Source organism: Polypterus senegalus, chromosome 1 (assembly GCF_016835505.1).
Source record: "Polypterus senegalus isolate Bchr_013 chromosome 1, ASM1683550v1, whole genome shotgun sequence".
Lineage (NCBI taxonomy): Eukaryota > Metazoa > Chordata > Cladistia > Polypteriformes > Polypteridae > Polypterus > Polypterus senegalus.
Genome location: NC_053154.1, coordinates 84,033,961 through 84,049,725, shown reverse-complemented (window position 1 = coordinate 84,049,725; position 15,765 = coordinate 84,033,961). Strand labels below are relative to the sequence as shown.

Below are 15,765 nucleotides of genomic sequence, written 5' to 3'. Positions count from 1 at the left end.
GATGTCTCAGCAATGACTCAAAAACCAAATTTTCTGGAGATGTTCATGACATTATAAGCAAGCTTTAGTAAATAATTTAGCAATTTTAAAATGTAGGTTTTTTCGCTATTCAATTTTTAACATTATAGTCACTCATGACATGGTAATTTTTCATTTTGGGGATAGCATAGTATTTAAACAAATTATAGAGCAGGAAAAGAACTTTAAAACACTATGAGAACCATTTCTGTGCGACTAATATTTAAGGAGATATAACCAGTCAAAGTTATAACCCCCCACCAATAAGTTAAAACTTTTTAGTTTAAATCTCCCTTAATATTGATCCAAAACATGTGCAACTTCAGTTCTATGGGTTACATATATGACCAAATCAGCCAGCCAAGCTTCGTTAAAATCTGTGACAATGAGGTCCAAAAGTGTGATGATTTACCTTGATGCAGGAGGTTAGGGAATAGGTTTTTGAAAGATATAAAGAAAAAAAAAATCATAATTTGATGATTCAATAACGTGATGTGTTCATTTAAAAAAACCCTGATCAGAGCATCCCTATTTCCCATTATGTTTAATGAGAAAGGAAACCAGCTTTTCTTTGCTACAATGAATGATTAATAGTTTCACAACAGGAAATCAGAGATCTCAGTTTTAAAGGTAAAGGGTGGTCCAGATCTACCGTAGATCCTGTTATATAAGCCGAGAATTTCGTCCTAGATTTTTGGCTTGGAGTTTGGGGGTCGGTTTATACCACGAGCATCGTTTTAGATTCAAGATTTCCAGCGCAATGCCGGTTTTGCCGATGAATACGGAAGTAAATAATGACGAAATCACAGAGCCATCTTTCAGATGAAGAAGTAACTTTGCATGCCGGTACTTTAAATTAAATAAAGAATTTATTCAAAAAAGTGTTTTAGTTGTTGATTTTATTAATAAAATTTATAATAAATTATCTGGAAGTTTAAAATGAATTTTTTTGTTTTGATTTACGATCAACATCTTGCGTTACGAAACGGATGCGGTCACGTGTATCCGCTTGCGATTTTGTAAACAAACAACCGAGAGCGTTAGTAGCGTCAGTCGGAGCCCAGATACATGTGTTTGTGGATGCTATTACCGTCATTGCAGTGATTTACCTATATATATAATTCATTAAGACCATGCAAGCAAGACATATAATTGCTAAGGAAGGAAGAGAAGGTAAAAGTAAGTGATCGCAATCGAAACGAAGATGGACATTGTGTGGAAATATCTCCTCCCTTACTGCAGCCCAAAGATGTCAAATTAAATGGTGAGTACAGTATGAAATTGTTTCTAGAATAGAATGCCTTTTATTGTCACTATACGCATCTACAATAAGATTAAAAGCAGCTCCTTCAGTGCAGAAAAAAGTTCTGTATAGGGCTTGTATGGTTGTTTTTTAGCTTTAGCATAACGGCGGATCTGCTGCCCCGCTTCTGCTTTCTTTCCCACCTCCGTCTGTGTTGTCTCCTAGACCCGACAACAATCCACAGAGAGCCCGCTGGTCTCGCTATGTTGTCTGGGATGTTGTGCGTGTGATGAAAAACACTCGAAACAGATGTCTGGCTCTGGACACCGATGTCTATAAGGTTCTGAATGGTGTAGCGGATGTTCGCCAAACCGATCGTGCACAAACAAAGACAAAAAAAAAGTACAAAAACAACAAAAAAGTGCACTGAAAAGGAGAGCCCTGAGCCGCTGCGACCATGCGCGCCACCATGCTCCTAGCTTAATCGAAGTAGGCTTGGCACTTTTTATAACTTTTTGGTTAGTACATTAGAAAAATTATTGGTGTTTTGGTAAATTATGCACATTATATTATATATCAAAAATGCCGTCAGTCTCAAATTCTCGCCGATAAACATTATACATATACCCGAAGAGACACTTTTAAGGAAATTTAGAAAATTTTGCTTGGAGAAGGGGGTCGGCTTAAATACCGGTCATCGGCAAATACATGTAATTTAGTAGGTAGAGAAGGGGTTCGGCTAATATACCAGGTCGGCCTGTATTCCGGGATCTACGGTAATTATGCAGATCCAGATTGTTTGGATGACTTTGATTTATGCGGGGACAATTCCAGTTTAGCGCGAAGGCGATTCTTCATGACCATCATTTCACACACTTCTCGATGGTCCAGGATTTTTCAGGTGATTATCTATGTAATAAAAATAAGTTATAGCGTAATGAAAATTGCATAATTAGATCTGGGCCACCCTATTAAATGGAACTGGATCAGCAACAATATAATACTTTTGGTGCACTGGAGAAGGCTTTAGAATCTGTTGTCAGTACACCTGCTAACCAAGTAGCAGAGCAGTGCAGTAGAAAAATCTGTCTAAACTAACAATTTAAAAATAGTAAAACCACTGATCCTGGAAGTGATCTGCAAAATACAGTGTAAGAAATAAAAATTACAGAGTATCACAAAGCCAAAATTAGTGTGAGGTTAAAATATAAAGGAAATAAAAAGGACTAGCACTTGCTTTCAAATATAAATGTTTTAGATAGATTCCAATTATATTCAAGTAGGAATTCTTGTTTTGAAAGCCCTTATAACAACTGTCAATTATTATAAAGAATACACTGAAACAGAAATTCTATTGATGTCAAAATTATTAATTACATACCTCAATAGTGCAACTTCATGTAAATCCTACACATTGGGACAATTAAGATAGAGTACACTTTTGGTACCATACTAATGATCATGCCCAGAGGCAGACAAACTATGTGAAGTTATGTGTAGATGCAGGACCATCACAAAGAAGGACCCTGCTCTAAATTAAAGGAAAAAAGCAATTTTAACATTTTTAGCTTTTGACAAGTCTATACTGTCTGTGGCTTTACAAACTTTCAAAACGTCACTCTTAGGCTGACGTCAGCACTATTCACAATGCACAAAAAGCAAAGGAGAAATTATCTTTGGCTGGGAAACTCCAGGTCTACACATATTGATTCAGGAACACAATGATATTGAGCCAACAGTGAACCTAGCCTTTTCTCTGGAGAGAAGTGTTTTGTTTAAATAAAAAAAAAAAATTAACACGTTTTATAGAAAATGTAATATAAAAGGTCAATGAAAAGCAAAGGACATGAGAAAGACAGAGACACAAAGTGAAACAAGTTGTTTTGTCATCTTTCACTTGTGATCATCTGATTAACGAAATGTCAGAAGCAGATATAGAAGCAAAAGCTACATCTTTTATTTGTAGTAATAATTATATAAAACCACAAGACAGACCATTATATGTATAAAAAGAAACTGGTAAAAGGTTGATCAGTACACTTACAGTTAAAAAGTCAAAAACTAGCTTTGTTCCTCCATAACTCATCAATATTTATACACTGCAAAATATATATCAAAGCAGCCGATAGTTCTGTGCTAATGACACTGAATAGGTATTACTGGGTTTGCTTTTTCTTTGTGTGTATCAAAGAGTTTAAGAATTGTTACAAAACAACAAGTATTGCATAGTGATAATTTGTTTTAATTCATATTCATAATTACATCTCAAGCACACTATCTTGCCATAAAAGTATGTGGACACCTCTCCGAATTATTGAGTTCAGGTGTTTAAGTCACATTCACTGGTAACAGGTGCCTAAAATCACGCAAAAAGTCATGGAATCTCTATTGACACTGACAGAAGAATGGGTCATACTGAAAAGGTCAGTGACTTTAAACATGGAACTGGAATAGGATGGTACCTTTGTACTTTTGACATTAGTCAGTACGTGATATTTCTGCTCTGCTAGATGTGCCTCAGCCAACTGTAATGCTAGCATTTTGAAGTGGAGGAGCAACAGTGCTACACCATATAAACTCACAGAGGGAGGTCACTGATTGCTGAAATGCACTGCACGTTGCATCACTCACAACAGAGTTGCAAAATGCCCTTGGTAGTAACATTAGTGCAACAACTATGTGTGATGAGCTTTTTATACAGGTTTTCCTCTGCTAAGCAGTTACACACAAGCCTAATATCACTACACACAATGCCAAGCATTAGCTGGAGACATGTAAACCACACCACAACTGGACTCCAGAGACATGGAAACTTGTTCTCTGAAGTGAGGAGCCAAGATTCACTATCTCCTGGTCCTATGGATAAATTTTGAATTGGCAGATGCAAGGAGAATGCTATCTTCTGGGCTGTATAGTGTCTAATGTGTCTAATGTAAAGTTTGGTGCAGGAGGGATAATGGTCTGGGGCTGTTTTTCAGGGTTTAGGACAGGCCCTCTAATTTCAGTAAGGTGTACTGTTAATGCTACTGGACCTAAAGATGTTTTAGACCAGGGGTCTCCAAAACATTGCTCGCGAGCTACTGGTCGCTCACAACCCCTTTCCAAGTAGCTCACCAAAGGGTTAATGAATCCTACATAAATTTGAAAACTCGATTAGTCAAATTAGGGGTGGACAATCTTTCCAAAATATCATATCACAATCCTTTTAACACAAAAATCACGATCCACAATCTGAACTGCAATCTATCTTTTCAATGTGGCATACACTTAAGAGAATATCCGGTCCTAGCTAGAAGGATGGAGAAAGTGCTGCCTTCGGTAATATCACAAGATCAAACTGAATTTATTAAAGGCCGACACTTAGCTTCCAATCTTCGACGCCTGTTTAATGTAGTATATTCACCAGCAAAGTCAAACACCCCAGAGATATTATCGTTGGATGCAGAAAAAGCATTCAACATAATTGAATGTAAATACCTTTTCACTACATTAAAGAAATCTGGGTTTGGCCCTAACATTTGTGCATTGATCAAACTACTGTATACCAATCCAGAAGCTTCAGTTTGTATTAACAACATTTGTTCAGACTACTTTAAACTAGAATGTGGTACCAGACAAGGATGCCCCTTGTCACCACTGCTATTTGCAATTGCCATTGAACCACTGGCAGTTCACTGTCAAAATGCTTATCAGATAAAGGGGATTATCAGAGAAGGACTTGAACAGAAAATTTCTCTATATGCAGATGATATGGTATTGTATATATCAGGCCCAGAATATATTGTGCCTGCAGTCTTAACAGCACTTAATAGAATTTCAAAAGATCTCTGGTCTCAGAATTAATTTGAATAAAAGTGTGCTCTTTCCAGTGAATTCTCAAGCATACAATGTCAAATTGGACACCTTCCCTTTTATCATTGCAGATCAGTTTAAATACCATGGGGTTAAATATCACAAGTAAATATAAAGCTTTTTATCAGCAAAATTTCGCCGTCTGTATGGAAACAATTAAGCAAGACTTAAAAGCATAGATGGTCAACCCTTCATCTCATTCTAGCTGGAAGAATTAACATTGTTAAGATGAATATTCTTTCTAAGCTTCTTTTTTATTTCAAAACATTCAAATATACATCAATAAATATTTTTTTAAGCAATTAGATTCAACCATAACCTCATTTATTTGGAACTCGAAACATCCACAAAGAGCGACCCTACAAAGACCTAAGACAGAAGGTGGCATGGCTCTACCTAACTTTCAGTTTTATTACTGGGCAGCAAACATACAAGCTATAAAAGCCTGGACACAAATAGATGAACATACACAGGCTTGATCAGCAATAGAAATAAAATCCTGCAGTACTTCTTTGTATTCCCTGCTTTGTGCCCCAATAAGTGCAAGTTATCACCAATATACTAATAACCCAATTGTGCTTCACTCTCTCAGAATATGGAACCATTGTAGGAAGCATTTTAAGATGGAGAATCTTTTATCTGTGGCACCTCTGCATGAGAACTACCTTTTTCGACCCTCACAAACATATGCAGATTTTAATATCTGTAAAACATTTGGGATTAAATTGCTTAGAGATCTGTACATATACAAAATCTTTGCATCCTATGAACAATTACATTCCAAATTTAACTTTCCAGCAACACATTTCTTTCACTATCTTCAAATTAGAAACTTTGTCAAACAGAACCTATCTGATTTCCCTTATCTAGCACCTTCCTCCATGCTGGAAAAAATATTGCTCAGTTTGAAGGACTCAGACAGCATTTCTGCAATATATAAAATTATTTTACAGTCCCTGCCTTTCAAAGATCCGAGGACAATGGGAAAAAGATCTATCACTCAACATATCAGAAAAGGAGCGGAAGGTAGCAACGCAGAGACTTCACTCAAGCTCCGTATGTGCAAAGCGTAGAATTATTCTACTTAAAATTATATATCGAGCACATCTGTCTTGCCTAAAACTGTCCAAAATGTTTCCAGGGCAAGATCCAACCTGCGAACGCTGCAATCAAGTCCCAGCCTCACTGGGTCAAATGTTTTGGGCCTGCACCAAATTAATACCATTCTGGACAAAAAGTTTTAAGTGCCTTTCAGACAGCCTTGGCAGGGGTGCGCAAATCCAACGCCCGACTCGTCTGACACGGGTAAATTGACCATCGGACAAGCGTGTTTTATGGTTTCAGTTGTCCGCGGACAAGTGCAATTTTTCTGGAGAGAATTTTTTTCTGAAAGAATTAAATGTGCAGTGCAGGGCACATTTTTACCACTACTTTCAAATTTTAAACATTTGGGTACGTACTTTGTGTGGAAACAGTTTGCTTAGGCATGTTCTTCATGTCTCAAATTGGTATTCAATATTGTTTACAAAATAATGGCTGATTTTTCAAAGGGGAAGCACTCTTGTGGTCTTACATAAGTATTTTACCCTACTATTTACACGCTTGGAGATGCGGTCATTTTTTTCATTATAATCGATAACTTTTATATATTATTAATAAAATTACTTTTTTCTACATAAAATGCGGTCATTTCACCTACAATGCAATTGTTTTCACATAAAGCTTGTTAGGCATTTGATCTTTTCTGAAATTTGCAATTTTGCGTAGGTTGTGATATATTGAGGAGTTAAGAAATTTATTGCGTGACATCAATTTTGATGAGCTGTCTATAGATCATTTTTCAATAAAAATCTTCACTTAGACGCGGTTATTTTTTTTCCCCCAACAACATTGGTAATATTTACTTCTTTGGAAATGTAACCTCTTGCTGAATTTCGAATACAGCATTAGGAATTACCTGCGTAACCCATAACGCACTGCGGTAAGCATGTTCTCGCTATATGCGTGTTGAAACTGAAGCAAGTAGCATCGCGGATGAGAAATGGATCATTTCTTGATTAAAACTGGCACATAAGGCCTTGAAAAACCTAAGGAAGCATAGTAAGGCCACTGTGAAAAAAATGCGGACACAGTGAAGACAAAAAAATGTAAATGTCGAGATTAAAGTCGACATGTTGATTTTATTCTCGTAGTTTATTTTGTCAGTAGAATGTCGCAAACTAAATTTCATCTTAAAATGAATGTTTCATTTATTAGATTTTCTCAAACCCCGTCATAAATTAATGTAGCACATTAAATGTTTTATATTAAGTGTTTCCCGACCCAGTTGTTAATCTCTGCGCGCTTCTTAAACTGACTTTCTCTTGCAGTGAGAGGCGCCGGCAGCAATCGCCGCCATTGATGATATTCCTGCTCAATGAACATTCAGAATACTAAGATAAATACTTGATATCTTTTTCACAATGAAATGCATTAAAGCATGTATTAGACATGGGTGGCGGGGGGCACGGTGGCGTGGCTGTAGTGCTGCTCCCTTGCATTAAGGGGTTCTCAGGTCTATGTTCAGTGTAGAGAAGTTTATGGCGGGTGTGACAAAGCTCCAAAAAACTGGATATTTGAATGGGTATCGCACAGGTTTAACTGAAATATTGTGTAAATGCTGGGTTCGTGATCTGGAGGTCGGAGATACGAACGCAGAATTCAATGGATGTTTTTCTGAGCAGGCTTTCTTTATTGCATGTTTGCTGTGTCTATCGTACGTACTAAACCCCCAGTTCCTAGCCTTTGTCTTTCTCCATATAACCAATCACCACACGATAAACGTCTTTGTGAAATTAAAACTAGTTATAAACCTAGACCTCAGTTTTCAGAACTTTAAAACCATTTTCGTTATACATGTTTAATTATGCCATCCATTCAGAGGTCTAAGCTAAAACGTTGGTTCAATTGAAAAGCGTTTTCTAAAGCTGAACGCTCAAGGGTTGAGCGTTATGCTAGGCGAGTTTGATCCATATCCAGCTGTAGAATTCTGGCTGTCACCTGGCAACAGGCACTTCACTCATAAAAAAACCTGAAAAGTCATCAGCATCCACTTCTGCAGGACCATCAGTCCAGGAACCATGCAGTTCAGCTCAAGCAGACATGAACAGCATTCAGCCCATGCTGTCTGAGATGGTAAAGATTCTTGGGGGACAAAAGCTGAAGAACATGGCAGAAAATGAATCAGGACAGTTTTCTGTTATGTAACTGTAATATATGAAAAAAGAACTAGTTCAGCTATAATGAAGGCATTGTTTATTAGCCAATTAAAATAAGGGAATCTTTTATATAATGTTCTAGAGCAAGGTGGCAAAATACTACTCCCTGAAAGAACTTTTTTCAGTTTTAAAATGGAAGGCAGTTTTGGTATCAATAAAAGATATTAGAAAAAATAAACTATTTTTCACTTTTGTTATTTGTTTATGGGCAAGTGAATTTAACTGGCGGACAAGTGGATTTTCTAAGTTTACTTGTCCGTGGACAAGTAGAAACAAATTTGATTTCCACACCCCTGCTTGGTATCACAATCCCTCCTAACCCATTAACAGCTGTGTTTGGTGTTCTCCCAGATGGGCTTAAAGTGGAGAAGGACAAACTGTAATCGCCTTCACTGCACTATTGGAACGCAGACTTATTTTACTAGACTGGAAGAATCCTAACTCTCCTCTTTTAAGTCAGTGGGTAACTGATGTTTTATACTATTTGAAATTGGAAAAAATGAAACTCTCAGTTAGAGGATCTGTGCAGAACTTTTTCAAAACCTGGCAGGATCTAATCAATAATATTTAGAATAAGCTCTTAAAGCACTGAGGAAAAAGATTCTTTTCCCATATTCCTTTTTTTTTTATCCACCTATTAAACTCCTCAATTTATGTATTTTGACCAGCTTTAAGTTTTTCTCCATTGGACATGTTCTCTTTCCCAGGGGTGGGGGTTGGGTTGATTTGTTTTCAATCCTACTTTTTGTAAAAATTGATCTATCTGTATGGAATGATTACAATAAAATCAATAAAATTATAATAAAAAAAAGAAAAAAAGAATATCCAGACTCAAACTCATCAAGACCTAAATAATATTTTTTTTAAATGTCAAACAAAGTTGAATTCAATTGTTCTCTCGCTCGCTAGCTAAGCGGAGTTAAGGAACACGCCCCGAAGCTGACGAGTGAGTGAAGAAGGCCCCTACCCTCAGCCTGTAGCCTCTGTCTCAGATTCACACAAATAAATCGGTACCGCAAGCGAACTATGATACACAGCAAAATGAGACGAGTCATAAAATCAATGTTCCAAGTAAATTATAGAAAAAAACAGATCTAAATCCGCTAAGTAGTTCTCTCGTGAAAAGTGAACAGTCATACTGACAGACGGACATTGAATTTTATATATTAGTAAACCTTCAAAATAATGTGCAGTTAAAGTCTCAACAGCACTGTCAGCATTTCTGAAGCTTAGTAAAGCCAGATAACTATAAGAATCTTCACCAAGCAGCTCTGAAAATGTCTGCTTTGTTTGGGTCTACATACCTCTGTGAGTTTGCCTTTCCTTACATGAATGTCATGAAATCAAAGTTCAGAACAAGACTAACACATGAACATTTAAATGACTCCATAAGAGTGAACTTCAGTGGCTACACTCCATCATACACGTCCCTTGTTGACTCCATGCAGTGCCAGTCATCTCACGAACTAAAAAACACATCACACATGCAACTGGACATGTGAATAATCTTGTGAAGTGAAACAGTGACATGTAAAAAAATGAAAAATGAATAAGTCATATCTTTATATTGTAATTGCATTGTTTTGTTTTGACAGTATTAATGTTTTAATTCAATAGTTTGAGATACACTAGAAAATGCATACAGACATACAAAATGCACTTGCTGGTGAGCTAAATATTTTTTGTGATGTTTTAATGCACAATGTGAGTTGTGGACACTAACATTTTTTAAATTTTCAGACAAAACAAGCTTATTCAGCTTGTTTGGGTTGAAATAAGCTATGAAAATAAACATTAGAAAACATGAGTAGCTCTCGGCCATTTTCATTTTGTAAAAGTAGCACTCAGGGGAAAAAAGGTTGGAGACCCCTGATTTAGACAATTTCATATGTCAAACTTTGTGTCAACATTATGGGGAAGGACATTATCTATTTCCAGCAAAACTGTACACAAAGCCAGGTCCATAAAGACAAGTTTGGAATGATGTAATCAATCAGCTTGCAAAGAGCCCTGATCTCAACATTATTAAACACCTTTGGGATGAACATGAATGCCAATTGTAAGCAAGGTCTTCTCGTCCTATATTACTACCTGACCTGATATACAGTATGTTCACTAAGCTGAATGGACACAAACCCCCACAGACATTAAGCAAAATGTTGTGGAAAGCCCTCCCAGAAGAGTGGAGGTTGTTATAGACACAAGGCAGGGCTGTGATACTCAGGTGTTCACAAACTTTTGGCAATATATTGTATTAGGAATAACTAGTTTGTACTCTTAAAACACAGTTGTTTTATTTTTACAGTGTACCAACTGTTGAACAATGGTTAAAATGTTTTCAAACATATTTATTCATACTGTGTATATCTACTCTATTTTTTGTTTTAGCTGCCATTATTAATTGTTTCAATGGGTAACTGGTGTATTGCTACAGATAACAATGATTCTACATTAAAACATAAAAGTTTGTACTAATATAATATAAAAATATATTAGTACCCATTTTTCTCTAAAATTTATGACTTTTTTTCTCATATAATATCAAACAAACAACAAAATTAAAGCAATAAAAGCTTTGCAGTATTGTTAATGAAAGGGTCTATGAATAGAAGAACTATAATGTTCTTAAAATTTCAATTGTATTTAATGTTTTATATTTAGTTAAATAGATACATATTTTATCCATCCATCCAACTTCAAACCTGCTTACCCAAGGCCGGGATTTCAGCTTATCCCAGCCAAAAAAAGGATCTTAGCCAAGTACTTGTCTTTAATTAAAACTTTTATATCTAGTGATAATTATGATGAAATTTTATTTGTTTTACTAAATTAATTTTGCTGATATAAACAGCACAGCCATATGTACTTCAGACAGTTTTAAAACATGAAATGATTGCCAGTTCAACTTCCAGTAATTTAACTGTAAAATTATGGTACATTTTTCAGTATATGTGAACTTTACATTGCATTCTAAAAGTAAGTAACATTGTTAAGTTCACTGCTTTACATCATTTTGCTACCTTCTATTATTCAATCTCTTAACATTTTGCTTAATTGAATCTTCCACCTTACTTTCATAAACTGCCATGTATTACATTACTGTATGTTCTGTATGGCATGTTACAGTGCTGTTGATGAACATATACTAATGATGAAAACAGGGAATCTAAAGAGGCATTATGTGCATAAAGAGGAATGGCAAAGCATAAGAAAAGAGAAGTGTGTCTTCAGTGGAAAGTAAAACAGAAAAAGCTCAGATGATTTTATTGTGTCCCGTAATTAAAACGGACACTCATTGTCTGAGTGTGAACAGAAAACGAGTGAGGTTTTGTTTAGTACAGCAGCTAACATTCTTTGGAAAAGCAACAGATGAAGAATGTTGCCTTGCTGCTTAGTAAACAATCGGTTTCTTAAGAGGGAATTGTGTCCATTTTACATGTAAACTTTTAAGCATGTTAGCCATGTACCTTCTGGATAAATCAGAATCACTTTTATTCACCAGCACCGAATGTACAGGAATTTGACTTGGTAGATTTTCAGCTGCTTATAACAGAACATCACAAACAAACAACATAAACAGCATAAGTTAAAAAGAAAAACTTCAAGCAAAGCTGCAGAATAGTACAATTATAAAGGAGATGTGCAAATGATGAGGAGCAAGTGAAATTATGAGTGTATAGTGTGTATGCACATGCACACACATATATGTACATACACTATAAACGCACGCACACTGTGATGCAATATATGACAGAACACATGAATATACAAAGAAAACAGGGTAAATTACGGGTTTGAGAGAGCTATGGCTCTGGGAAAGAAACTTAAATTAGTTTTAGTTCTAATTGCCCTGAAGTGCACACCAAGACACAAAACGATACACCTCTTTTCTATAAAGTGTTTTGCTGTTATTAATATTTAGGCCGAGAATAGTGGTGTCATCAGAGAATATGATTTTAAATGAAGGGTATCAGTGGACCTGCAGTTGGTGTACAAGGAATAAAGTAGGGGAGAAAGTACACAGCCTTGAGGGGCACCTGTACTAATACAGAGACAGTCTGAGAAGTGTGAGCTCACACAAGCGTATTGTTTACAGTTTATCAGAAAACTGCAAATCTGAATGCTTCAGATCGGCCTGTAGAAGTTTAGATAACAATAGCTAAGGGACAATGGTGTTGAATTGAAGTCAACAAACAGTATTCTGGCATAAGCTCCTCTACAGTGAAGGCCCATGTTGATGGTGGCATCATCCACAGATCAATATGCTTGATATGCAAACAGAAGATGATCAAGAAGAGCAGCAGTAACAGACTTCAGATGGGTTAGAACAAGCGGTTCAAACATTTTCATTAAAACTGATGTAAGAGCAATAGGCCAATAATCACTGAGGCAGCTTATTGTATCACTTTTGGGGACAGGTACAATAAAAGAAGATTTAAAGCACTTTGGTACGGTGCACTGTGCAAGATACTGATTAAAGATGTCTGTGAAGACAGGAGTGAGTTGCCTGGCACAGTGCTTTTAATTGTTGCAGGTAAGAAACATGAACATTTTATTAGAACTATGGCTTGTAATTATGAAAATAATTTTTAGGGCATCTTTTAACATGGATAAATATGTTTTGTACATGTTATATTACTTTTTAGGGGATTTTATTTTAGTATTAATGGCCAATGAAAAATAAATGCACAGAATTTCATTTTGTTAAAAAATAAACTGGTAACACCTGTGGTCTGCTGCTTAATTACAAAAATACTTTTAAATATATAAATTAAGGGTTCTACATGACAGGTTATGCAGGAATTTAGAGTTAAATTAAAAATTTAAAAAGATAAAGAAAACAAATCAAATCTGTATCAGTATCTTCCAGTTCTAGTAACTTGTAATCAGTGATTAGTATTGGCCCTAAATAAAAAAACATGATTGGAGCCCCCTTCCTCCCCAACAGTTTTCAATGATGTTGAAGATGTGGAGATGGTGAGGACATAAGAGATACCTCTGGTGGGTAAATGAATGACAGGCTTGAGTGAAGTACCAACATGGAGGCTGTATGCAAAGAGTCGCTTCTGTTTTCTGAGGGGTATGAAGTTGCTTGGTGTACGCAAGACACACATATTTTCTACCAGTCTGTAGTGGCCACTGTATTTTTGTATGCAGTAGTGTGCTGGGGAAATGGCATTAGTGTAGGTGATGCCAACAGGCAAAGTAAACTGATTAAAAAGGCTAGTTCAATATTGGGAGTCAGGCTGGACTAAATTGGTAAAAGTGGTAGAAAAGACGTCACTCAGGAATCAGCTTACCCTCTTTATGAGGTTTTGTCTAAAGAGAGGAGCACATTTAGTAACAGACTGAGACAACGGTGTTGTTCCAAAGAGTACTGTTTAAGGTTGCCTCAACTGTCAGTCAACAGGCTCTATAATGAATCTCCCCTTGGCGCTTAATGGTACTGAGCTGGTCCTGCAGACATCTTAACAGAAAATGGCACTATATGCAATTCCTGTACTATTAAAATGTAACTATTAAAATGTAATAAAAGTATGTGCAATTCTAATCAAATTACATCTAGTAAATACCTACATTTTGTTACATTACTTACTGGGAATTAATATTATGTGTATCTGCACATTGTTAACATACTTTGGATTATTACAATTCTTGTTATATGCATATTTTAGGGTTTTTTGTCTGCTACAGCAACCCTGCAATCTACCTTGGAATTAATAAAGTTTCTATATATCTATCTCTAGCATATACAGTACAAAATAAATAATTAACAAATCAAGACATCAAACAGCTGTATAATTATTCCTTAAGTGTATACTGTAGCCTACATAAATGTCATTGTGGGTTCCTGTTTGCAGGCCATTAACTATTAGTGTAGAGCTACACTCCAACAGTGTACACTGACAGAAACAGGCCAGGTACCCTACACATTCTCTTCCTCACAATTTAACCAGAGATCACGCGCTATTTTCACGATTTTTACAACCTCTAATTATACATATACACTTTATTGTGCAAAGTTCAGCAGTTTAAAATAGAATAATGACTTATTACAATTTTTAATTACCTTTCAGCACACTCATAAGGGCTGCACTTCTGTAACAAGACAATTCTGCAATCTGTAATCCCAAAACGCATAACCAGTAGCAATAATACACCTGAGCCATGATGTAACGCTTTCATTTTACACAGCAAAACTAATTACACAGCTCCCCGACGCGGCAACATTTGTTGGGGATTCATTACTACATAAAATTGAGTAATCCATGGACTAATAAATTCCTCGAAATCACTTTTTTTCTGCAAGGAATATTCTTTATGTTCTTGATTAAGTAAAAATACGAATACAAAAGACTGCAGCAGATAAACATAACGGTATAGTACGAATGAGGGCAGATCATCACCCATATTTTAAGCAACGGTAAATACAAATAGAGCTCAGTAGGATCTGGGGTAGCAGTTTAGGTCTCTGAACATTAAAACGTATATGTAATAACTCTTGCATGTGACTGAAACCACAAAACCGGTAACGTGAACATAGTAACTGCCACGCGCCGGTAGGCCGCCTCCCAATTCGCACCAACTTGTGGCGGTGCGTCTTCGGCTTGATCGCCGGTCTACATTCATGAAGCCCTTCGCCAGACAAGGAGCCGCTTCGTCCCAGATGTGCTGCTGGCACGAGGGAAATACGGGTGTGCATTCATCGGCAGAAACTCGGCGACTGGGCGCCGCACGGGGACTCCAAAGCGATCGAGTCACATTTTTTGCTGACACACGTCTGACGCCAAAAGCCACAAGTGCAGACATTACTGAGGCCTTCCTCGGATAAAAATTCGGAGGCGCCCATTAATGTGTAGAAGTTTAACTGCTTCTATTATTTGAGAATAAAGAAATAGTTCTTGTTTTTAAAAGAATTTCAATATATGTAGACGGCCTCCCCCATTCATTGGAAGCCCCCCGGCTCTCTGACTGCAGTCTCAGCGCCATTCGCTCTTACTAACCTGCGTCACAGAAGCATCCTCCTGGATTGCGATTTCTTCCTTGTCTTTCGGAGTTTTAACAGTTACCTTTATAATATTCCCCTCCGACACATTTTTATTATTGTTGTTATTCACAGGGTCTGCCCTGCCGCTGTCCGCCATTTTCGTCTACACAGTCACTGACAGGGAGCTCCCACTGGCAAGAGTAACAAACGCGGGGCGTTTCTCGAAGTGCAAGCGTTTATTGGATGAGACGCCTAGCGCGCGGGAGGAGCTACTACAGAAAAGTGGTTGCTACAGTCCTACCCTCGATACATACTATACAGTACTCTCAATTCAGAAGACCTTTAGCCATTACTTAAATAAATGCATGGTGGCCAGGTAAACATTCAAGTTTAATGATTCTGGTAAA

The 15,765-nt window shown here is 36.7% G+C and overlaps 1 protein-coding gene across 3 annotated transcripts in view; it reads right to left on the bottom strand.

Moving 5' to 3' along the window:
• ubqln4 (ubiquilin 4) overlaps positions 1-15,555 on the bottom strand; it is a 55,738-nt gene extending 40,183 nt beyond the window's left edge. For all 3 annotated transcript variants that reach the window (XM_039752527.1, XM_039752541.1, XM_039752536.1), the window contains exon 1: positions 15,375-15,555. In XM_039752527.1, coding sequence (XP_039608461.1) covers positions 15,375-15,515 — 141 coding nt within the window. In that variant the 5' untranslated portion in view covers positions 15,516-15,555. The remainder of the gene's footprint in view (positions 1-15,374) is intronic.
• Positions 15,556-15,765: the final 210 nt, after the last annotated feature.